Here is a 22,514-nt window from a genome sequence, read left to right as displayed (position 1 = left end):
CTTGATCTCAGGGTCATGAATTCAAGCCCCACATTGTGGGTGGAGCCTCCTTAAGTAAATAAATAAATCACTTTATTTAAATTAGCCAGAAAAGTCCTCTATTTTGATTTTCTTCTTTCATTGAATTAATTTTAGAGTAACTACATACCACGGTTATGTTTAACATTTCCTATTATTTCTTTTTTACCAGAAACTTATAGACTTTAAGTGCTAAGACCTCAATTTGTATTAGAAAAGCGGAAGAAATACTGTGAAAGTTTGAAATACCTTAAATCATCCAAAACTAAGGCATACATAATGAAACAACTCTTAGTATTTATACAGAAAGAGGTTCGTATTTGTTTACAGATGTATTAATCATTTGGCTTTTTTGTTGTCTTAATCATGATGTGATGTAAAATATAATATTACACTTTTTAGTTCCTATAGAAACCATTTTAAATGTGCTTTGAAGGTTACTCAGTTTTATTTTTGTATTTTAAGGACATGTACTTATAGGCAACATTATAATATCAGGATTTGACCCCGTTGACAATGTCTCTGTCAAGTCGACAAACAGCTATTGTTAACCCTCCACCACCAGAATATATAAATACTAAGAAGAATGGGCGATTGACAAATCAACTGCAGTATCTACAAAAAGTTGTCCTGAAGGCTTTATGGAAGCATAGTTTTTCCTGGCCTTTTCAGCAGCCTGTGGATGCTGTGAAACTAAAGTTGCCAGTAAGTATATCTTAGGATTATGTTACTTATAATAGAGAAAAACCCTGTGAATCTCTCAAAGAAATAGACTAGTCTTTAATATTATAAAATTAATTTAATAAAGACCTCTAATTTTTCTTTACCACTGAAGTGTTTTCCAATGAGTATTTTTCCCAAACAACAAAGCTCATTTTTCTGAGCATTGAAATTCTTACTTTAACAGTTTGGTACATTATAGTACATGTCTTTTTGTTATAGAATGTGTTACCTGACTTTTTTTTTTTTATAAGATTTATTTACTTCAGAGAGAGAGGATGTGTGTGTGTGTGAGCAGGGGAAGGGGCAGAGGGAGAGAATCTCCAGCAGGCTCTGTCCTGAGCCTGGAGTCTGAAGTGGGGCTCCATCCCATGAACCCAAGATCATGACCTGAACCAAAACCAAGAGTCAGATGCCCAACCAACTGAGCCACCCAGGCGCCCCTCACTTGACCTTTTGGTGCAAGGTTGTCATGAATGTCACCTTCTTCATGAAGTTGCTCTTGACACTTCTTGGTAGACTTAGATGCATCATATACAGAATTCAACTTTAGGTCTTCTCTTAGGTATTTTCAGCCATCTGACAACATAATGGCTAAGTAATTTGTTACATAGTTAGTAAACCATGGTGCTGGGATTATACTCTGTATCTGTCAGACTCCATAAATTTTAGGTTTTTCTTCTTCATGCCCTTCACTTTTTATTTTCCAGGATAGTTCTACCCTTACATTCCTGTTTTTGTTATTCTTTGTTATTTTTTCTCTGAAAAAAATGCCATGGCAGTCAGCTTTGTTTCTCAGTACAAAAGTTTCAGTTTCCAAATTATGGCTTTTTAAAGGTCATCTAGTTACAGGTATATAGCTTCTTAAATTTCTTTGTGTACCGATAGTTGCAGTGAATTTGTTCTTACTACTAAAATTTAGAATTTCTTCTTAAAAACCATAGGATTATTACACCATTATAAAGACCCCAATGGATTTAAATACAATTAAGAAGCGCTTAGAACATAAGTATTATGTGAAGGCTTCAGAATGTATAGCAGACTTCAACATAATGTTCTCAAATTGTTATTTATACAACAAGGTATGTAAGCCTGATGTTATACTTGATAATTCTTTGCTCTTATAGAAGATGTGTATAAAAAGTATGCTGATTTCAAATTTCAAGTCTTGATTTGGGGGTATTTTACATATTTTTAAGGATAATGTTTGTTTTTTTACTGGATTTCACAATTTTTATGTATCTATTTATTTAATCTATTTGCCATAATTTTGCCTGAATAGCTGTAAAGGTTTCTTATGTTTTAAAAAGTGAAATACCAATGATAGTTGGTTTCTATAAGTATTAATGTTCTCTACCATACTTCTGCCATTTTAATTATAAATGTTAACTTTATTATATACTAATCTTGGTTAAATGTTCATGGCATGAATTCAGACAAATTACATACATCTAAACTTCATGACCAGTTTACTTAAAGATGAGACACATTCTCTGTTATATTTCAGTAGTAGTATTTGTATTTGCATTAATGCATGGGCTTGTCTGATAATATATGTGGACATTTGACCTTAATCTTTGCTTTTGCTTTCATCCTATAAAACTGGATTTGTGTATATTCATTTTTTTCTCCATATAGTATCCCTCTTTCCCAGAGTACTGCATTCTTTTTAAGCTGTTCTGTAGCTAAAAATTTTAAAACTTATATCCCATTTATTCAAAATCACTGGTGATGCTGATATGTAATAGAAATTTTTGGTTCCCAAACTATCAGTGCCATCTTAAATTTAAGACTCTTAGCCAATATGATTTTTTTAAAAAATGAGCACTAATGGCATTCTGAAAGTACCATTGGCAACTTCATTTTAATTTAACAATTCCAAGTGTACTTTAACTTAACATTTTAAAACGAAGGTCAGTAATTTTCCTGACATACATAACTTCAGAGTAAGTGTTCTCTGCTTTAGGCTTTTGCTTTGTAATCTACTTAGTTTTTTATCAATAGTGAATAAAGCAAGCCAAAGACTTCTACGCAGATAGTTAAGATTTAAAAACTGGAAGAAAAAAAAAAGATTTAAAAACTGAGTTAGCGCTGCAGTGTCATTATATCACTTAGTTAATTGAAAACTACATCACATCAAGTCAAATCACGTACTTCCCACAGCCATGAACATGTTTTGTTTTAACTTATTAGTGAGGTAGAAATTTTAATTTCTGAAACCTTTTTGTATTATTAGTAGGATTGGTTGGATTGTAACCCTTTAGTACTCAGAAAGGCTACCTGGGTTATTTTTAGAAGTTAAAAGGGTAGAATGTTAGAATTTAAAATATGAGCTGATACACGATTTCCTGTACTTAATTTAGAAGCAATAAATACTGTTTAATAATATCTAAGAGTACTGTGTCACTGCCTTCTCTAAGGTAGCCTGAATTGTTGAAATTTGGTACAGTGACCATATTGCATAACCTTATGTTTATATATTTTCTAGCCTGGAGATGACATTGTTCTTATGGCACAAGCTCTAGAGAAGTTGTTTAGGCAGAGATTATCTCACATGCCACAAGAAGAACAAATTGTGGGTGGTAAGGAAAGAATAAAGAAAGGTAAGACAGAAAAGTTTTATGTTTTCTTACTTTCTCTGTCTTGTGAATTACATATGAATGTGTGTATGTGTGTGTGTATAAATATAATGACTAGAACTAAATAATAAATCCCTCAAAGGAGATAGACATTCAGAAGTCCTTCTGTATCCGGCACCTGTGTGGCACAGTCAGTTAAGTGTCTGAGTTGGTTTTGGGTCAGGTTGCATCTCAGGGTTGTGGGATCGAGCCCTGCACCAGGCTCTGCGTGGAGTCTGCTTGGGAATGTCTCTCCCTCTTCCTCTGCCCCACATACATGTGCACTCTTCTTTCTCTCTCAAAATAAATGAATCTTTAAAAAAAAAAAAGTCCTTCTAAATCCTATTGTATTGGTATAAAAGGTCCATTTAAACAGTAAGGCAAACGTTGAAAGCAAAGATGGCTATCATGCAAGATTAGGGAGAATTGTATTGATTATAGCCTTGGAACCTGAGATTTCCTATAGTATAGTGCCATTCACATAGTAGGCATCCAGTAAATTTATTAGTATTTTTAGTGAATCTTGTATCTGTGCTATAATAATAAGATGGCCAAAATTGGCAGTGTTCCTTGTACCAAAAGATCCCATAGCTAAGAATGAAATGTTACTGTTGGGTCTGAAGATTGTCCTTTTTTCTAACTCTTTCTTAATTAAAAAAAAAACAAAAACTTTTAGAGGGAAACATTTTACAGCTAATAATTAGAATATTTAAATATGGAGTTAAAAAACTAAAGTATTCAAATGGATTTATTGTAGAGGTTAACCAAGGTTGTCATAGATGAAATGTTGGTTTGTTTTTGGATCACTGATGGTATACATTTTAGATAAGCTTAATCATTCCATGTTAGTTTCCTCATGTATAATGTCAGGAAAATATTTCACTCCGTGGTTGAAATGTTAATAAAGCATACAGTTAAGTGACTAGGATATAGGAGACTTACACTACTACAAAGGTGGTTTTTATTGTACTATTTTTCCTTGTTGGTAGATCTTTAAGATGGGTCATGACTTAAAGCTTTACTCAATCCTGTGAGGTATTTGCTTTTTTATTAAAGTTCTTATTTTATTCTCACCTTTGGAAAAAGTTGATCTTAAGTCTAACAATATAAGGCCTAGGGTTCTGAAAGAGGATTAAAATAAGCCCTTACATTAAATGTGTAGACTGCTATACATTTAATGCAATCCCTATCAAAATACCATCAACTTTTTTCAAAGAAATGGAACAAATGATCCTAAAATTTGTATGGAACCAGAAAAGACCCCGAATAGCCAGAGGAATGTTGAAAAAGAAAAGCAAAGCTGGTGGCATCACAATTCCAGACTTCAAGCTCTGTTACAAAGCTGTCATTATCAAGACAGTATGGTACTGGCGCAAAAATAGATACATAGATCAATGGAACAGAATAGCCCAGAAATGGCCCCTCAACTCTATGGTCAACTAATCTTCTACAAAGCAGGAAAAAATGTCTAATGGAAAAAAGACAGTCTTTTCAACAAATGGTGTTGGGAAAATTGGACAGCCACATGCAGAAGAATGAAACTGGACCATTTCCTTACACCACACACAAAAGTAGACTCAAAATGGTTGAAAGACCTAAATGTGAGACAAGAGTCCATCAAAATCCTAAAGGAGAACACAGGCAGCAACCTATTCGACCTCAGGCGCAGCACCTTCTTCCTAGAAACATCACCAAAGGCAAGGGGAGCAAGGGCAAAAATGAACTATTGGGACTTCATAAAGATAAAAACAAAACCAAAAGACAACCGACAGAATGGGAGAAGATATTTGCAAATGATATATCAGATAAAGGGCTAGTATCCAAAATCTATAAAGAACTTAAACTCAACACCCAAAGAACAAATGATCCAATCAAGAAATGGGCAGAAGATATGAACAGACATTTCTGCAAAGAAGACATCCAAATGGCCAACAGACACATGAAAGAGTGCTTAACATTGCTCGGCCTCAGGGAAATCCACATCAAAACCTCAATGAGATACCACCTCACACCAGTCAGAATGGCTAAAATGAACAAGTCAGGAAACAACAGATGTTAGCAGGGATGTGGAGAAAGGGGAACCCTCCTACATTGTTGGTGGGAATGCAAGCTGGTGCAGCCACTCTAGAAAACAGTATGGAAGTGCCTCAAAAAGTTGAAAATGGAGCTACCGTATGACCCAGAAATTGCACTACTGGGTATTTACCCCAAAGATACAAATGTCGGGATCTGAAGGGGTACGTGCACCCCAATGTTTATAGCAGCAATATCCATAATAGCCAAACTATGGAAAGAGCCATGATGTCCATCGACAGATGAATGGATAAAGAAGATGTGGTGTGTATATATGTGTGTATGTATATATATATACACATACACACACACCTATATACATACAATGGAATATTATGCAGCCATCAAAAAGAATGAAATCTTGCCATTTGCAACGACGTGGTTGGAACTGGAGGGTATTATGCTGAGCGAAATAAGTCAATCAGAGGTCATGTATCATATGATCTCTCTGATATGAGGAATTCTTAATCTCAGGAAACAAACTGAGGGATGCTTTAGTGGTGGGGGTGGGAGGGATGGGGTGGCAGGGTGATAGACATTGGGGAGGGTATGTGCTATGGTGAGCTCCGTGAATTGTGCAAGACTGTTGAATCACAGACCTGTACCTCTGAAACAAATAATACATTATATGTTAAAAAAAAAAAAAAAGGAAGGGAAAAATGAAGGGGGGGAAACAGCAGGAGATGAATCATGAGAGACTATGGACTCTGAGAAATAAACAGAGTTCTAGAGGGGAGGGGGGTGGGGGGATGGGTTAGCCTTGTGATGGGTATTAAAGAGGGCATGGACTGAATGGAGCACTGGGTGTTATACGCAAACAATGAATCATGGAACACTACATCAAAAACCAATGATGTAATGTATGGTGATTAACATAACCTAATAAAATAAAAATTTAAATAAATAAAATAAAATGAGGGGTGCCTGGGTGGCTCAGTCGTTAAGCGTCTGCCTTCGGCTCAGGTCGTGATCCCAGGGTCCTGGGATCGAGCCCCGCATCGGGCTCCCTGCTCAGCGGGAAGCCTGCCTCTCCCTCTCCCACTCCCCCTGTTCGTGTTCCTGCTTTCGCTGTGTCTCTCTGTCAAATAAATAAATAAAATCTTTAAAAATAAAATAAAATGAGCCCTTACAAGGTAGATAATACATAGATCAGTATGCTATTTAAATTGCTAAAGCAAAGTGATAATTATTGCCAACTTAAAATATTATCTCTAGCAAGGTAAAAATGCTTTTTTTAGAATGCTTCCCTTAGAAAAAACACTTTAATACATTCTTAATGTGTAAGTTTTAGCTACTTGTTTCAAATGCTCAAATTACTGCTAAGAGTGTAAGTTTCCCTCAGACAAGAATTCTTTGACTTTGTTTCTCTTGTCAATATGTAATTGGATGTTTCTCACTTATAATGTACATATTATGGGGTTACAAAGATGTATAACCACCCTAACCCTCCAGTTCAATTTACATTTTAGTTAGAAATAAAACTTCAGGGGCTGCTAAGGTGGCTCATTCGGTTGAGCGGCTGACTCTTAATTTGGGCTCAGGTCATGATCTCAGAGTCCTGGGATCGAGCCCCGTGTCAGGCTTTGCGCTCAGCGGGGAGTCTGCTTCAGGTTTCCCTCTCTACTCATCCCTCCCTGACCCCCGCTTTCTTGCTCTGTCTCTCTAAAATGAATGGATAGATCTTTAAAAAATAAATAAATAAAACTTTAAAAACAATAAGACAATGCATTATAATAAATGTCAGATGAAATTACACATAGTACATGCTATGGTTCAAGAGAGTAAGAAGTTGATTCGCACTGGTAAAGCTGGGGAAGGCGTTTACTGGTGATAGAACTTGAGTCAGGCTTTGAAGGATTGGTAGGATTTGGCTTTGGAGTAAAGATCTAGGTTTCCAAATAACTTTTTCTAGGAACATTCTGCTGCCAGAGTCATGTCATTTTTATGCACAGTGGTAGGGAAACTGTCATATGACAATAGCTAGTCCAAATAATGGCAAAGAAAAAATTTCAATTTAGTACATTAAATTGAATTGGTGTTGATTTATATATTTTTTATTTTTTAGAATTGATGTTGGTTTATTGATTGATGAAATACTTGAGTAACTTTTAGGTGCTACAACACAGTTCTAGTTCTTGGGACATACCAATGAATGAAACAAAAACTTTTGCCATCTTAGAGTTTATATTCTAGTAGAGAAAGAGAGGCAAACAAACCTGATGGGTTCTGAGTGGGCCTCATTGAGAAGTTAAGATTTGAAGAAAGAACATTCCAGGCAGAGGGATCAGCTAGAGCAAAGGTCTATAGCAGGATCCTTTCCTCTTCTGTCACTTTGGGCCATTGCCTTCATGACCTGGATCTTCCCTCTTCCCTCTTCACCTTGTCAAGGATTTTATTCCTTTGGTTATCCCCTTTGTTTCGTATATCATTAATCTCTCCCTTGTAGACTTAGTCTCATTACTCTATAAACATGCTCTAATATCTTATCTTTAAAGTTCATCTTTTACTTGTCTCTTTCCGGCTTCTGTCCCATTTTTTGTTTTTCTCTTATACATTCATGAATTCACTTCAGTATAGGTTCTAGCCTCACTACATCACCAAGAAGATTCTTACCACACCACCTAAAAAGTTCTTGTCAGTCAGGGTCTCTTACAGTCTTGATGTGGGAAATTTAAATAATATTTTTCTATTCTCATTTTACTTGACCTCTTGTCAGTATTTGCATTAGAAAGCTACTATCTCTTTCTTTTTTTTCATTGATTAAAGAATGCACATTTTATTATTCATAAGTCCAAAAATAGAATATTTGTTACCTTATTACAGTTTTGATTTTTTTTTCTCACCAAATCAAATTTTATTCCATCAAGGCAGACACTGGTAAGTAGATGATAGGTATTTATCATAACGGTTGTAGAAAAGTTTACTATGTTCACCCTTTTTAATTTAAATTCAATTAATAACTTATAGTGTACTATTAATTTCAGAGGTAGAGTTCAATGATTCATCAGTCTTATATAATACCAGTGCTCATCACATCACATGCCTTACCCACTGTCCATCACCCAGTTACCCCACCTACCCCCACCCCTCCAGCAACCCTCAATTTGTTTCCTATGATTAAGAGTCTCTTACGGTTTGTCTCCCTCTCTGATTTTGTCTTGTTTTATTTTTTCCTCTCTTCCCCTTTGATCCTGTTTTGTTAAGTTCCACATAGGAGTGAGATCATATGATAATTGTCTTTCTCTGACTTATTTCACTTAGTATAATACCCTCTAGTTCCATCCACATCATTGCAAATGGCAAGATTTCACTTTTTTGATGGCTGAGTAATATTCCATGGTATACATATACCACTTCTTCTGTAACCATTCATCTGTCGATGGACATCTGGGCTCTTTCCATAGTTTGGCTATTGTGGACGTTGCTGCTATCAACATTGGGGTGCAGGTGTGCCTTTGGATTACCACATGTGTATCTTCGGGGTAAATACCCAGTAGTGCAATTGCTGTGTCATATTTTATGACACAGCATAGAATATGTTGCTCTAAAAAAAAAAGTTCCTCTATTTTCAACTTTCTGAGGAACCTCTATACTTTTCCAGAGTGGCTGCACCAGCTTGCATTCCCACCAACAGTGTAGGAGGGTTCCCCTTTCTCCGCATCCTCACCAACATCTGTCGTTTCCTGACTTGTTAATTTTAGCCATTCTGACTGGTGTGAGGTGGTATCTCATTGTGGTTTTGATTTGTATTTCCCTGATGCCGAGTGATGTTGAGCACGCTTTCATGTGTCTGTTGGTCATTTGGATGTCTTCTTTGCAGAAATATCTGTTCATATCTTTTGCCCATTTCTCGATTGGATTATTTGTTCTTTGGGTATTAAGTTCTTTATAAATTTTGGATACTAGCCCTTTAGGAAACCTATAGGTTTCCTTTTAGTTTGTTGACTTTTTCCCTTGCTGTGCAGAAGCTTTTTATCTTCATGAGGTCCCAATAGTTCATTTTTGCTTTTGTTTCCCTTGCCTTTGGCAATGTGTCTAGCAAGAAGTTGCTGCAGCTGAGGTTGAAGAGGTTGCTGCCTGTGTTCTCAAGGATTTTGATGGATTCCTGTCTCATATTTCGGTTTTTCATCCATTTCGAGTCTATTTTTGTGTGTGATGTAAGAAAGTGGTCCAGTTTCATTCTTCTGCATGTAGCTGTCCGATTTTCCCAACACCATTTGTTGAAGAGACTGTCTTTTTTCCATTGGATATTCTTTCCTGCTTTGTCAAAGATTAGTTGACCATAGAGTTGAGGGGCCATTTCTGGGTTTTCTATTCTGTTCCATTGATCTATTTGTTTTTGTGCCAAGACCATACCATCCCATCAAGACAGTATGTCTTGATGATTATAGCTTTGTAATAGAGCTTCAAGTCTGGAATTGTGATGCCACCAGCTTTGGTTTTCTTTTTCAACATTCCTTTGGCTATTTGGGGTCTTTTCTGGTTCCATACACATTTTAGGATTATTTGTTCCAGCTCTGTGAAAAAAATTGATGGTATTTTGATAGGGATTGCACTGAATGTGTCTTGCTCTAGGTACCATAGACACTTTAACCGTATTTGTTCTTCCAATCCATGAGCATGGCAGGTTTTTCCATTTCTTTGTGTCTTCCTCAATTTTTTTCACGAGTCTTTTATAGTTTTCTGAGTGTAGATCCTTTGCCTCTTTGGTTAGGTTTATTCTTTAGGTATCTTATGATTTTTGGTGCAATTGTAAATCGGATCGACTCCTTAATTTCTCTTTGTTCTGTCTCATTGTTAGTGTATAGAAATGCAACTGATCTCTGTGCATTGATTTTATATCCTGCCACTTTGCTGAATGCCTGTATGAATTCTAGCAATTTTGGGGTGGAGTCTTTTGGGTTTTCCACACAGAGTATCATGTCATTTGCAAAGAATGAGAGTTTGACTACTTCTTTGCTGATTTGAATGCCTTTTATTTCTCTTTGTTGGCTGATTGCTGAGGCTAGGACTTTGAGTAGTATGTTGAACATCAGTGGTAATAGTGGACATCCCTGCCATGTTCCTGACCTTGGGGGAAAGCTCTCAGTTTTTCCCCATTGAGAATGATATTTGCTGTGGGCTTTTTATATATGGCTTTTATGATAATGAGATATGTTCCCTCTATCCCTACTATGGGAGTTTTAATCAAGAAAGGATGCTGTACTTTGTCAAATGCTTTTCCTGCATCTGTTGAGAGGATCGTGTGGTTCTTGTCCTTTCTTTTATTGATGTATTGTATCCACAGTGATTGGTTTGCCGATGTTAAACCACCCTTCGAGCCAGGAATAAATCCCATGTGGTCATGATGAATAATCCTTTTAATGTACTCTTTCTTGAAATGCCTTTATTCTTGGTACACACTCTAATTTTGTGAGTTTACTTTCCATTGTGTAGTACTCTTAGCATTATCCTTTTCTATTAAACCTCTAAAATATTGGAGTTTTCTTTTCAGGGTTTGATATTAGATATTCTTTTTCTAAATTCCATCTGTGTGCTATTAATCCCCAAATTATGTCTCTAATATAGCCAGTGGACATTTCCACTTGGATGTCTTATACACGTCTTATCATTTAACTGGCTCACAGTTAAATACTGATGTTCCTCAGATTATTCTGTGTAACAGAAAATGCCACTAATACACAGTTATTCAAGCCAGAATAGTAGAAGTTGTCCTTGATTCCTTCCTTCCTCGGATTCTTTCTCACATTCTGATCATTAGTAAGTCATTTGTATTCAACCCTCAGTTTGTTTTTATAATTATCCTAGGTCAGGCTACCATCTTCTTACTCCCTGTGATCCTGATTATTCTGTGTGGTCTATTGTCTATACAATAGCAAAGGCAGTATTTAAAAAATAAACTAAAATACATCATTAGCCTGCTTAAAGCCTCTCTTTAGCTTCCCATGTTAAAATGAAGTCTGAATTCCTACTGTGGCCCTTTGTGATCTGGTATTTGCCCAATTCTCCATTCTCATCTTGAGCTACTTTCTTCTCATTCACTGGTTTTCCCTACTGATTGTCTTGAAATACATTTTTACTGCCACCCCATTCTCTGACTGGCTACTTCTTATCTTTACAGTAACATCTTAATTGGTACCTCTTCAGAGAGGCCTACTTCACTTATCTTCTTTATAGTAGGTCTCTGCCTTAATTTAGTCAGCACCCCATTTATTTCCATTCTAGCAGTCAACATCACTTGTAATCAATTTGATTGTTTTTTTTTCTATTTCTTACACTAGACAGTGTGCTCACCAAGGACAGAAACTGTGTCTATCTTGTTCATTATTGTGCTCTAGCACCTAGAAAGGTGGCCTGATACATAATGGCATTCAATAGATGTTCGTGCTGGAATGTTCGTACATTCCAAGTTATGTATTAGGCACAAGAGATATTGTAGAGATTGAAACAAAGTTCCCTTCCCCTCACAGAGCTTTTTGTTCTAGTTCAGGAAATTAGTAAAATTAAGTAAATGTAAGTATTCCTCATTATACTTAGCCGTGTTTAGCTCCTGAGTTCAAAGAGCCACAGTTGGGATATCAAAAGATATGAGGTTATCTCAGTCTATTTGGTTCCTAAGTTTTAATTTGTGAATAATGAGAACTCAGAGATTGAGGAATACAAGCCCTGTCTTTTTTTTTTTAAGATTTTATTTATTTATTTGACATATAGAGTGAGAGAGAGAGCACAAGCAGGAGGATTGGCAGGCAGAGGGAGAAGCAGGCTCCCCGCTGAGCCTGATATGGGGCTCAATCCCAGGACCCTGGGACCATGACCTGAGCCGAAGGCAGATGCTTAACCAATTGAGCCATCCAGGTGCTCCAACCCTGTCTTAAAATATATTCAAACCTTTTTGGTTCCTGAGTTTGTTAAGCAAGAATTCGGAGAGTCAGGGATACCTATGTGCTGTATGTCAAATGTGATAATGGCAGGAAAAAAGTAAGAATAAGAGAACAAAGTAGTGGGGTTGAAAGACAGTTGTTTTACATAGGACGGCCTGAGAAGGTAACATTTCAGTAAAGGTATAAAGGGAATTTGGAGTGAGCCATGAGGATATCTCCTTCCAGGCAGAGAGAATAGTCTGCTTCTCCTTACTAAATTTGAGGATTTGTGGCAGGCCAGTAGGCTGAAGTGAAATAAGTGAAGGGGGGAGGGATAGGAAGTAAGGTTAGAAGGAGGGTGGTGGGAGGGTGGAGGGCATAGGTCATGCAGGTCCTTACAAAGCATAGGTTTGAAGTCTCCAATATTGTATCTAAATTGCTCTGACAACTGTTAGTGTGTGTGGGAGGGTTTCAGAGGGGAATGGGAGTGTATTGTGTTTATATTGCTAAAAAGCTGAACTAAATGAATTAAAATAGAATATTAAGAAAAATAGTTTATATTTTAGTCACATGTTGACTCTGGTTCACACATTACTAGGCATTCAACATAATGTAGCAGTTCCTTCTGTTAAAGAAAAACAATCCCCCAAAGCACTGGAAAAAGTATTTAAGCCGCAAGTGATTCCCTCTGTATTTCCTGAGACATCAATTTCTCCTTCAAACATGGCACAAGGCACTCCACTCGACTCTACCTCACAAACAGTGGCCCAAGTAAGTTCACTGTAGCTTTAAAATGGTTTAATGTAAGGAGTTGTTGTGATGACTAAACCTTTTTTTTAAGTTGATATGAAAAACAGTTGGGCTTCAGCTTACCACAGTTAATCTTTTTGTCTGTGTACATTTTGTAACAGAGACCTAGGATGTGAACCAAATTTTAGAGATTTCTTGGTAGAATTTGAACTGGCTTACTGTATTTTTAGTGTTAATATCAGTTGCCCAACTATCCATTCTGTGTGTTATATAACTTCTTTTGGGTTGGTAATTAAAATTGTATACCACAGCTGATTTCAAGTATTCAGAAACTTGTTTTTGTATAACTATGACTTATTTTCCCATATATCTTTATTTATCTCAAAGGTTTACACAAGACAATTCTTTGGATATTAGGAAAAAATACTTGAACTATTTATTTTACCTATAAAAGAGAAATTAACCTTTACTAATATTTAATATAAGGAAGACTTGGTGCTGCTAAGTTTGAAAACTTGCTCTGAATGTCCCCTTAATTATAGTTTTTGTTGTTACTGAATTGTTTCAGGTTACAAGGGGTGTGAAGAGGAAAGCAGATACCACAACTCCTACAACTTCAGTAGTTAAAGCAAGTGGTGAATCTTCCCCAACGCTTGCAGAAAAAAAATCGGTGAAAATGCCACCTGTAAAAGAAAATGTGCTGAAGACTGTTTTGCCAGATTCTCAACAACAATGTAAAGTTGTAAAGAATGTTAAAGTGACCGAACAGTTAAGGCACTGTAGTGAGATTCTTAAAGAAATGCTTGCAAAGAAACACTTATCCTATGCATGGCCCTTTTATAACCCTGTTGATGTTAATGCTTTGGGGCTCCATAACTACTATGATATTGTGAAAAATCCAATGGATCTTGGAACTATTAAGGTAAATATTGTCGTAATAGGAGAAACTTCTTTTCTTGATTATAAAAGTAATCTTGTCATTGTAAAAATTGTTTTAATTCAGAAAAAGATAATGAAGAAGATTAAAATCATTAGTTAGTCATATCACCTGGAATGAATCATGGGAAAATTTTTAAACATCTTTCTTTTTCTTCTACTCAAACACACCCATTGTTCTTTGCCACAATGTTTGAGTTACAGTATGTACTATAACTCTGTACCCTGAATTTTCACTTACTATGTTTTAAACATTTTTTCTCATTATACATTCAAGATTATATTTTTAATGCATAATTCTGATGCAATTTTGGGGGGGGATAAGACATTTATATAGTTTCCAAACCTCTCTACATTTTTTGGGGGGGGAGTCTTCTGCTGGCGTGATCAGGTCTTTTAAATTATTATTTTTTTAATTTTTTTTTTCAAGTAAACCCCAGTGTGGGACTCGAACTCAAGACCCCTAAGATAAGAGTCAAATGCTTTACCAACTGAACCAGCCAAGCAGGCCTTAATTTTTAATCGAAGTATAGTTGACGTACAATGTTTATATGATTTAGGTGTACAACATAATGATTGACAGTTCTATATTTTATGCAGTACTCACCAATAAAGTGTAGTTACCATCTGTCACCATACAATGTTATTACGATATTACTGATTATATATTCCCCGTTCTATAATTTTCATCCCCATGGCTTATTTATTTTTTAAGTAGAAGTTTGTACCTCTTAATCCCCTTTACCTATTTCTTTCATCCCCCTCTCCCTCCCTTGCAACCATCAGTTTGTTCTCAGTACTTATTAGACAGTTTCTGTGTGTTTGTTTTGTTTTTTAAAGATTTTATTTATTTGAGAGAGAGAGAATGAGAGATAGAGAGCCCGAGAGGAAAGAGGTTCAGAGGGAGAAGCAGACTCCCTGCTCAGCAGGGAGCCTGATGTGGGACTCAATCCCGGGACTCCAGGATCATGACCTGAGCCGAAGGCAGTCACTTAAACAACTGAGCCACCCAGGCGCCCTGTTTTGTTTTTTAGATTCCATATACAAGTGAGATGATACGGTATTTGTCTTCCTCTGTCTTATTTCAGTTAGCATAATACCCTCTAGGTCATACCATGTTGTTGCAGGTGACAAGATCTCATCCTTTTTTATGGCTGAGTAATATTTCACTTGGGTGTGTGTGTGTGTGTGTGTGTGTGTGTGTGTGTGTGTGTGTGTGTGTGTGTGTGTGACATCTTTATCCATTCATCTATTGATGGATTCTGAGGTTGCTTCCATACCTTGGCTGTTGTAAGTAATACTGCAATATACTTACATATATTTTTCTGAATTAGTGTTTTTGTTTTCTTTTATGAATTATTTATGTATCTTGGATATTAACCCCTTATCAGATACATAATTTGTGCATCTCTTGTCCCATTCAGTTGGTTGCCTTTTTGTTTTATGATATTCTTCATTGTGCAAAAGCTTTTTTGTCTGATGTACTTTATTTTTGCTTTTGTTTTCCTGGCCTGAGGGGAAGATGTTGCTAAGGCCCATGTTCAGGAGATTACTACCTGTGTTTTCTTCTAGTTTTATGGTTTTTATGTTTCATTTAGGTCTCTAATCCATTTTGAGTTTATTTTTATGTATAATTTAAGAAGGTGGTTCAGTTTTCATTCTTCTGCACATAACTGTCTAGTTTTTGCAGCACCATTTGAAGAGACCGTCTAGTCCCCATTGTATATTCTTGCCTCCTTTGTCATAGGTTAACTGACCATATAAGTGTTGATTTATTTCTGGGCTCTCTGTCCTGTTCTACTGATGTATCAGTCTGTTTTTGTGCCAGTACCACACTGTTTTGATTACTGTAGATTTGTAATGTATATCTTGAAATCTGGGATTGCAGTACCTCTAGTTATGTTCTTAAGATTGCTTTGGTGATTCAAGGTCTTTGTGGTTCCTTTTTGTCCTAAGGTCTATGAGAACTACTATTGGTATTTTCAAAGGGATTGCATTAAATCTGTAGATTGCTTTGGGTGGCATGGACATTTTAACTGTTCTTCCAGTTCATGAGCATGGTTTATCTTTTTTTAAAAATTTTTTATTGTTATGTTAATCACCATATATTACATAATTTGTTTTGGTGTACTGTTCCATGATTCATTGTTTGTTCATAACACCCAGTGCTCCATGCAGAACGTGCCCTCCTCAATACCCATCACCAGGCTAACCCATCCCCCCACCCTCCTTCCCTCCAGAAACCTCAGTTTGTTTTTCAGCGTCCATCATCTCTCCTGGTTCGTCTCCCCCTCTGACTTACTCCCCTTCATTCTTCCTCTCCTGCTATCTTCTTTTTCTTTTTTCTTAACATATGTTGCGTTATTTGTTTCAGAAGTACAGATCTGTGATTCAACAGTCTTACACAATTCACAGCGCTCACCGTAGCACATATCTTCCCCAATGTCCATCACCCAGCCACCCCATCCCTCCCACCCCCGACCACTCCAGCAACCCTCAGTTTGTTCCTGAGATTAAGAATTCCTCATATCAGTGAGGTCATATGATACATGTCTTTCTCTGATTGACTTATTTCACTCAGCATAACACCCTCCAGTTCCATCCACGTCGTTGCAAATGGCAAGATCTCATTCCTTTTGAGAGCATGGTTTATCTTTCCATTTATGTTTTCACTTTTTTTCATCAGTGTCTTATAATTTTCAGAGTTACAGGTCTTTTACTGTCTTGGTTAGATTCAGTCCTAGGTTTGTTTTTGTTTTTGCTGCTGCTTCTTGTCTGATTGCTGCAGCTAGAATTTTTAGTACTATGTCGAATAAAAGTGGTGAGCATGGACATCCTTGTTCTTTGTCTTAGAAGAAAAGCTTTCAGTTTTTCACACTGAGTATGATGTTAGCTGGGTTTTTCATATATGGCATTTATTATATTGAGGTATGTTCCCTTCAAAATACACTGTTGAGAGTTTTATCATGAACAGATTTGAATTTTGTCAGATTTTTTTCTGCATTTATTGAGATGACTGTATGGCTTTTATCTTTCATTTTGTTCATGTGTTGTATCCCATTGATTGATTTGCAGATACTGAATCATCCTTGCATTCCTGGGATAAATCCCACTTCATTATGGTGAATGAATTCTGCTAATATTTTGTTGAGGATTTTTGCATCTATGTTCATCAGGGATATTGACCTGTAATTTTTTTTTTTTTTGCATCTATGTTCTTCAGGGATATTGACCTGTAATTTTTTTAATTTTTTAATTTTTTATAGTGTCTTTGTTGTTTTGGTATCAGGGTGACACTGGTCTCATAGAAGGAATTTGGAAATTTTTCTTCCTTTTCCATTTTTTTGAATAGTTTGAGGAAGTTAGGTATTAACTCTTTAAATGTTTGGTAGGATTCACTTGTGAAGCCATGTAGTCCTCAACTTCTGTTTCTTGGGAGTTTTTGATTACTTATCAATTCCATTACTAGTAATCGGTCTGTTCAGATTTTCTATTTCATCATGACTTAGTCTTGGAAGATTGTGTGTTTCTGGGAATTTATCCATTTCTTCTAGGTTATCTTAATCTGTTGCCCTATTATTTTTTTGTAGTAATCTCTTACCCTTTGTATTTCTGTGGATCGGTTGTTACTTATCTTTCATTTCTTATTTTGAGTCCTCTCTTTTTTGATGTTTCTGGCTCAAGGTTTATCAGTTTTGTTTTATTTTTTCAAGGGATTGGCTCTTGGTTTCATTGGTCTTTTCTATTGTTTTTTTTAGTCTCTTTATTTCAGCTCTGATCTTTATTATTTCCTTCCTTTTACCAATTCTGTTCGATTTTAAATGTCTTTTCATTTTGAGGAAATTTTAATAAAAACCTTTATTTAAATCAAGGTTGGTTGAAGGAATTTATCTTTTCATTGCTTTCCTAGAATCATACTTATCTAAGATTATCTGGAAATGCACTCTTTTCCTGCTTTTGTGATTTTGTTCCTGTTCTTTTTTTTTTTTAAACTTGGAATATCCTCCTTATCTCTACTTGTCAAAATTCATTGGATATTTTCAAAGTCAAAAAATACAAAACAAATATAGCAGAATTTTAACAATTATCAAATTTGGAGGGTGGGTATCTGGTTTTGGTATTACCTGTGTTCTTTTGTATGTTTCAACTATTTCATAATATAAAGAATTAATGTAAATGCTCAAATGATTATCAAACTATGTTTGTGAATCCTATAATTTTTCCTTAATTTAGGGAAAAATGGACAACCAAGAATATAAAGATGCATATGAATTTGCTGCAGATGTTAGATTAATGTTCATGAATTGCTACAAATACAATCCTCCAGATCATGAAATAGTGACAATGGCAAGAATGCTCCAGGTAACTTGATAGGTGTGCTCTGAAAGTGAGTTTTCTCTGAACATAATTTGGAAATTTTATTTTATTTTTTTAAAAGATTGTATTTATTTGAGAGAATGAAAGTGAGAGAGATCACAGAGGGAGAGGGAGAAAGCAGACCCACCACCAAGCAGAGAGCCCAGTGTGGGGCTTGATCCCAGGACCCTGAGATCCCGACTTGAGCTGAAGGCAAATGCTTAACTGACTGAGCCACCCAGGCGCCCCTAGTTTGGAAATTTTAGAACCATAACTCAAAAGATAAAGAATGCCCACTTCCCAAATATAAAGCACAATTTATTAAGTAAATTGACTCTTAAAATGTAGGTTGTTTTTTGAGGTAGAGCACATATTAGTAGCAAATCTTTTAAGGCTGCCTTACACATAGAGGATATTGGGGAAATATTAGTGAAGAGGGGATAGTAGATACCTGAGATAGGATTGACTAGAGCCCATGTCCTCCTGAAGGTAAAGCTCTAGGACTTTTGAGTGGAATGTAGTAGAGGGGTGGAGTGGAATGTAATGGAGTGGGAGGTAGTGGAATGATGCATCATAGGGCAGGAGATCCTTGAAAGAAGGTCCTCTATACAACTTGAGAGGTCTGTCTTATGTGGAAGAGAGGAGAAAAGTTCTAAGGTTGGCAGGCAAGGAAGCATGAGTCTTATGTTTCTTCTTCGGTAAATTCCCCCCCCCACCCTACCCTCGTTTTATAGAGATAAAATGGACATATAACATTGTATAAGTTTAAGGATATAACATAATGATTTGATGTATATATTATGTAGTGATTACCCCAATGAAAAACAGAGTTATCAAAATATGACACTTTTGTTGAAGGGTGTTATTGCTATATTAAGTTGGAAATACAGAAAATCTTTATGGTCTAATCTTCCATTATAGGATGTTTTTGAAATGCATTTTGCGAAAATCCCAGATGAACCTGTTGAGAGTATGCCTGTCTGCTCCGTCAAAACAGATACCACAAAAATCCTTGGTAGAGAAAGCAGTAGTGAAGCTTCCTCTGAAGATAACTCTTCTGATGATTCTGAAGATGAACGAGTTCAACGTCTTGCAAAGCTTCAGGAGCAGGTAGTAGATTGTATTGATAAAAGTTTTTGTATTGTCATGAGTTGTTCCTGCAGATCTGTTATAAAATCATTTTTGTAGATTAAAAGCTGTTACATTTAGATCACTTAACAACTGTGGCTTTATTTACTTCTTGGCACATTTGTAATGTTTAATAGTCTTTCTTACCCAAAGATCTATGTATCTTAAAATTCTGTTATCTTTCTAACCACAGTGAGTTTATTCTCCCTGAAATGATTTATATGACATAATCCAAGATTTTATGGATGAGTTTTTGTTCAACATTGTTACCTTTTGTGATAAAATGTTAAGCTGCTTCTAGCTCAAGCCTGAAAAAAACAATTAGAAAGTTAAGATTAGGGCACCTGGGTGGCTCAGTCATTAAGCGTCTGCCTTTGGCTTAGGTCATGATCCCAGGGTCCTGGGATCAAGTCCTACATCGGGCTCCCCGCTCAGCAGGAGACCTGCTTCTCCCTCTCCTACTCCCCCTGCTTGTGTTCCCTCTCTCGCTGGCTCTCTCTGTCAAATAAATAAATGAAATCTTTAAAAAAAAAAAAAAAAAGAAAGTTGAGATTACCAGGAAATGTTAATTTTCATGGTCTGTTTTTAGTTGAATATCTAAGTTTATGAGTTGAGCACATGATAGTATTTCTGATTTAATGTATGTCCTTCAAAATAATGAATTTATGGAATGAAGTAAAAACTTAAAGGAAATGTAATATGAAAATTTCAGAAGGATAGGCTTGACTTTTGAGTGCCCTTCATTTTTTTCCTAATGTGTTTCATTATTTAGAGCCATGAATGTTTAAAGAATTTTTTTCTTTATTAGCTGAAAGCTGTTCATCAACAGCTACAGGTTCTCTCCCAAGTCCCTCTCTGTAAGCTAAAGAAAAAGAATAAGTCTAAAAGGGAAAAGAAGAAAGAAAAGGCTAATAACAGAGATGAAAATCCAAGAAAAAAGTTTAAGCAAGTGAAATTAAAGGGAAAGTCCAAAAACAAGTACGTATCTTTTTATACCTTATTCATATAATAATATTATCTAACATAAATTTGACTAAATTTAATTTTTGTTTAGTCAGCCAAAGAAGAGGAAACAACAGGTGTTTGCTCTGAAACCTGAAGATGAGGCTAATGCTAAGCCTATGAACTATGATGAGAAAAGGCAGCTAAGCTTGGATATAAACAAACTCCCTGGAGAAAAACTTGGGCGAGTTGTTCATATAATACAATCAAGAGAGACTTCTCTGAGAAATTCCAACCGTGACGAGGTAGAGATAGACTTTGAAACACTGAAAGCATCAACACTGAGAGAACTAGAAAAGTATGTTGCCACATGTCTACGAAAAAGACCGCTAAAACCTCATGGTACGTATTTCTATCAGTAGAAATCAGTCTGCTATTTGCGTTAGTTTTTGGTAATAATTCTTTCCCTCTTAAATCACATAGGTAAGAAAATAACGAAGTCCAAGGAAGAATTTCATTCACAGAAAAAACAGGAGTTGGAAAAGCGGTTACTAGATGTCAATAATCAATTAAACTCTAGAAAATGTCAAACAAAACGTAGGTGGCAGTTTTTTATGTGTTTTGTTTGTTTGTTTTAAATGTTCCTGTGCTTATTGAATTCTACTGGCAGTGTAATGTGCTTCCCCGTTTTGTAGCTGAGAAAGCTCAGCCCCCCCCGGCTGTTGGAAGTGGTTCCCGGCTGAGCGAGAGCAGCAGCAGCGGCAGCTCATCGGAGACGGAGAGCAGTAGCAGCGATTCAGGCTCGTCCGACAGCAGTGATTCTGAATCAGGTTAGCTGTCTCCTTACGTCTACCTCTGTTGGCGGGAACATTTTTTTCTTGTATTATTGAGACTTCTATTTTTTAAGAAATGTTTGTCACTTACCCAGAACCTATGGTTTGGACACCACGCTTATTATTTAATTGCATGTTGACAATCTTACTATTTTCTTTAAACGAGATACTGTGTAAAATGAAACTTCATATTATATGTATAAGACTTACAGGTTTGTAATGTTGAGAAGTTTACTAAAGGTGGGAGATCGTTTCTTAATATATAATACATCTTAATACGAGAAAATAACAAATAATAAAATTCCGATCTTTACTTTTTTATAAAATTTAAAAAATATTTGAGGACATCTTTCACTTTACTCTCCATGATCTGTCAGACCAACTCTAATGTTGCAAAGTATGTCCTATTGTGACACTACATTCTAAATTGAATAATCACTTGGAATTAAGAAACCAGTCATCCCAGAAAATGTTTATTTTCTTCACTATAGAATATTATCTTCCATTTCTGGAAAAATGTACTTCAAATTGAGATTTTCAGTTATGCTAAAGTACCATATTACCTTGGGTAGTTTAGCATCAACTGTATCAAGCTTAATTCAGTCATGTTTTCTTTGTGCTCTTTATTATTGATGGTTATGTAGTTGACAAGTAATCACTGCCCCAAGGATACTGACTTGGCAGTGGCATCCCATTATTGTCCACCAAAAGGCACATTCAGAATATCGGGCACTTTTGTGCCTAAAATTTTGCTTTATTTTAAATTAGTTGTTTTTTGTTAGTCATGAAATTTAGTTCTCTTTTAAAAAAATATCCTACACAGAATATTGTCACATCAGTGATTCTTACCATTTGTAAGAATATCCCTCTTACTTTAGTCTGGTAGTAAGGGTCTGCTGGCTTGCAATACATTCTGTTTCACTTTTGGTTCTGTTTAGTTTGCATTTATGTGGTGTTCATTGTTGCATTTTGTTTTTATATTTCTAAAGTATATAGGGGTAAACACTTTTGTTATAATAAAAAATTTTTCCTTTTGCTGGAATTTGTCGTAGTAAATTTTTAAATTATTTTTAGTCTCTGATTATACATTATTTCCTTATATTTGACTTTAAAGCATAAAACAATGCTGGAAAAGTATTTTAAATTGTAATTAGCATTTGTAATTTCATCTAATAAAGCATTTGTGGCCTAATAAGTTAGAGCACTTTGTCTTTTATTTGTAGGATAAAACTGAGTTATCCAATTATGTATTGGCTGCTGATCAATAAATGCCTTGAGCA

At 35.8% G+C, this 22,514-nt stretch overlaps 1 protein-coding gene across 2 annotated transcripts in view; it reads left to right on the top strand.

The window, feature by feature from the left end:
- The first annotated feature begins 534 nt into the window (after positions 1-534).
- Positions 535-22,514, top strand: part of BRDT (bromodomain testis associated) — a 67,547-nt gene continuing 45,567 nt past the window's right edge. For both annotated transcript variants that reach the window (XM_088022941.1, XM_028087644.1), the window contains exons 1-11: positions 535-723; positions 1,683-1,820; positions 3,227-3,341; positions 12,888-13,060; positions 13,608-13,961; positions 18,209-18,337; positions 19,253-19,441; positions 20,268-20,437; positions 20,514-20,803; positions 20,885-20,998; positions 21,097-21,231. In XM_088022941.1, the coding sequence (XP_087879067.1) occupies positions 535-723; positions 1,683-1,820; positions 3,227-3,341; positions 12,888-13,060; positions 13,608-13,961; positions 18,209-18,337; positions 19,253-19,441; positions 20,268-20,437; positions 20,514-20,803; positions 20,885-20,998; positions 21,097-21,231 (1,996 nt within the window). The remainder of the gene's footprint in view (positions 724-1,682; positions 1,821-3,226; positions 3,342-12,887; positions 13,061-13,607; positions 13,962-18,208; positions 18,338-19,252; positions 19,442-20,267; positions 20,438-20,513; positions 20,804-20,884; positions 20,999-21,096; positions 21,232-22,514) is intronic.

This window comes from Eumetopias jubatus, unplaced genomic scaffold, assembly GCF_037043125.1.
Source record: "Eumetopias jubatus isolate StellerSeaLion01/CBP00866 unplaced genomic scaffold, mEumJub1_p1.0 scaffold_4, whole genome shotgun sequence".
NCBI classification, from domain to species: domain Eukaryota; kingdom Metazoa; phylum Chordata; class Mammalia; order Carnivora; family Otariidae; genus Eumetopias; species Eumetopias jubatus.
The sequence above is the reverse complement of the archived record's forward strand: the minus strand, read 5'-3'. Positions and strand labels throughout refer to the sequence as shown.